The following is a 2,433-nucleotide window of genomic DNA, read 5'->3' as shown; positions in this document are numbered from 1 at the left end:
TCCTGTACAGCAAATCACTCAATTAGTGGAACCTGAACTATTCAATCATGTGTCCTCGCTTAACAACTGTGCTGATATTGCTTCTTGTGGACTACTGCCAACTGAACTCGTTTCCTGTCATACTTGGTGGCATGCTTCTGCCGCATTTCAATGCCTCTCTGTTGATTTTTCTGTGTCTAATCACATTGTCAGTGAAACAATACCTGAGATGAAGTCAAACCCGCTGTATATTCTTGCAGCTACCCAAGATGAACTGCTAGCAAACCTGCTATACGCCACTTGTGAACGTGTATCCAAATTTGGAAAATTATGCCGAATTTTTGTGTATATACTACGCTTCATTAACAGAATCAAGATCGCCCGCCGTGACTATAGTAACAGAATAATTCAAAAATTTTGTGATTGTGAACCGCACCCTGCTACTATTGATGTTGTTGTCTCTGAAATGGAGATTGCTAGAAGGCTCATTATACAAGTCGTGCAAAAGGTCAAATTTCAGAAGGAAATAAATGAGTTAAACTTGGGAAAATGCCCCAAACATTTATTGACTCTGCAGCCTTATATTGATCATGAGGATTTGATCCGCCTATCTGGTCATCTGGAGAATGCACCTATTTCCAGTGAAACTAAATATCTGTTATTGTTACCAAAAAATGAACATGTTTCTACTCTCATTATTAGACAACAGCATCTCATGAGCTGTCATGCTGGTCCTCGCACCACCCAATCTGCAGTATGCCAACAATATTGGATATTATCAGCTCGTAATCAGGTATGTCGTGTCATACACCAATGCATCATCTGCAACCGATTTCGCCGCTCAAATTTGCAACAACGCATGGCCCTTCTACCTGCTGAACGGGTCACCATCAACAAACCATTCAATGTGACTGGCTTGGACTTTGCTGGACCTTATGTCTGCAAGACATCTCTGCTAAAACGTGAGCAAACTACAAAAGGATATTTGTGCATATTTGTGTGTTTTGCCACAAAAGCTACTCATCTTGAATTTCTGTCTTCTATGTCGGTCAACCACTTTATCGCCGCACTACAACGATTCATTGCCTGATGAGGTACGCCTCATACGCTATGCTCTGACAATGCCAAAACTTTTGTATCTGCCGCTAGAAAAATGCATGAATTGGCCAAGCTTTTTGAATCACTACTCTCTGATGTCACTTGTTTTCTGTCCAACTATGGCATAAATTGGAAATTCATCCCTCCTTATGCACCCCACCATGGAGGCCTGTGGGAAGCTGCCATCAAATCCGCTAAAATGCTGTTGTATCGCTGTATTGGAGACAAGGCTCTCACATATGAAGAATTTGACACAATATTCACCCACATAGAAAGCATTTTGAACAGCCGACCGCTAACTGAACTGTCTTCACAGCCCGCAGCAGCTGCTTCTGTTCTAACACCTGGCCATTTCCTAGAAGGTGGACCCCTGACCGCACCATCGCAACCGATAGAGACTAAAGAAATTCTATCAACTCGCCGTTGGAGACATTGTAACCAAATGACACAATTCTTCTGGAGCCAATGGTCAAAAGAATATCTATGCACACTAATGAACCGCACAAAATGGAAGGTTACTGAAAGAAACTTACAGATTGACGATTTGGTTGTAGTCAAATCAATCAACACCTTGCTGCTAAGCTGGCCGCTAGGCAGAATTGTAGCGCTGCACCCTGGCAAAGATGGACTTGTCAGAATAGCAACAATCAAATGCGCCTCTGGTAATATTGTCAGAGACCTAGGTGAAATTCACCACCTCATTTAGAACAATCTAACAATGTTATTGTAAATAGTTTGGTTTTACCCACATAACCTGTGACTGTCCATGTCACTCTGTTGTTGCCGCCTTGTGTTATCTACTTTGCCACAACATCCTGATGACCGCACCGCTGTTTGCTGCTTTGCTCCACTTAGCTGTTTTGATGACCGCACCTCTGTTGATGCTCAGCTCCACTTCTATGACCGCACCGCAGTTCATGTCTACGCACATTCCGCAACTTGTGCTGTGCCGCCCCACTTGTCTTCACATCATGCTCCCGTGTTCACACCACATTGCTCTGGACTTCTCCGCTCACTGTATTCAAGACCGCAGACCCATCGCCATCTAGTTATTGCCGCCCGCCCTGCCGCAATGTACAGTGTTTGTTGCTGCTCCACCTGATTTAAAAACTGTTCGTTTTTTGGGGGGAGTATGTATGGGCCAGCCATTTGAATCAACCGCGCTCACCCACGGCCATCTAGCATGCCACTGCCATCAGCCGCTCTGAGATCGCCGAGTTCAATATGTAGATGGCACTGTTCTCTCTCTGGCTTTCCGCTTTGCTCCCCAGCCCATTACTGTAACTGCCTTTTGGGAAGCTTGCTGTTCTGACGCTACATGGTTGTTTCTCTTTTTAAAGAAGTATCAAATGTATT

General features: G+C 44.1%; 1 protein-coding gene across 1 annotated transcript; it reads left to right on the top strand.

Annotated features, from left to right (window-relative positions):
- Positions 1-1,132: 1,132 nt before the first annotated feature.
- LOC120349342 lies at positions 1,133-1,783 on the top strand. Its single transcript, XM_039419314.1, has one exon. The coding sequence runs from the start codon at positions 1,133-1,135 to the stop codon at positions 1,781-1,783; it is 651 nt and encodes a 216-aa protein (XP_039275248.1).
- Positions 1,784-2,433: the final 650 nt, after the last annotated feature.

This window comes from Nilaparvata lugens, unplaced genomic scaffold, assembly GCF_014356525.2.
Source record: "Nilaparvata lugens isolate BPH unplaced genomic scaffold, ASM1435652v1 scaffold9449, whole genome shotgun sequence".
Taxonomy (NCBI): Eukaryota; Metazoa; Arthropoda; class Insecta; order Hemiptera; family Delphacidae; genus Nilaparvata; species Nilaparvata lugens.
Note: the sequence above shows the minus strand (reverse complement) of the source record. Positions and strands in the feature narration are given on the sequence as shown.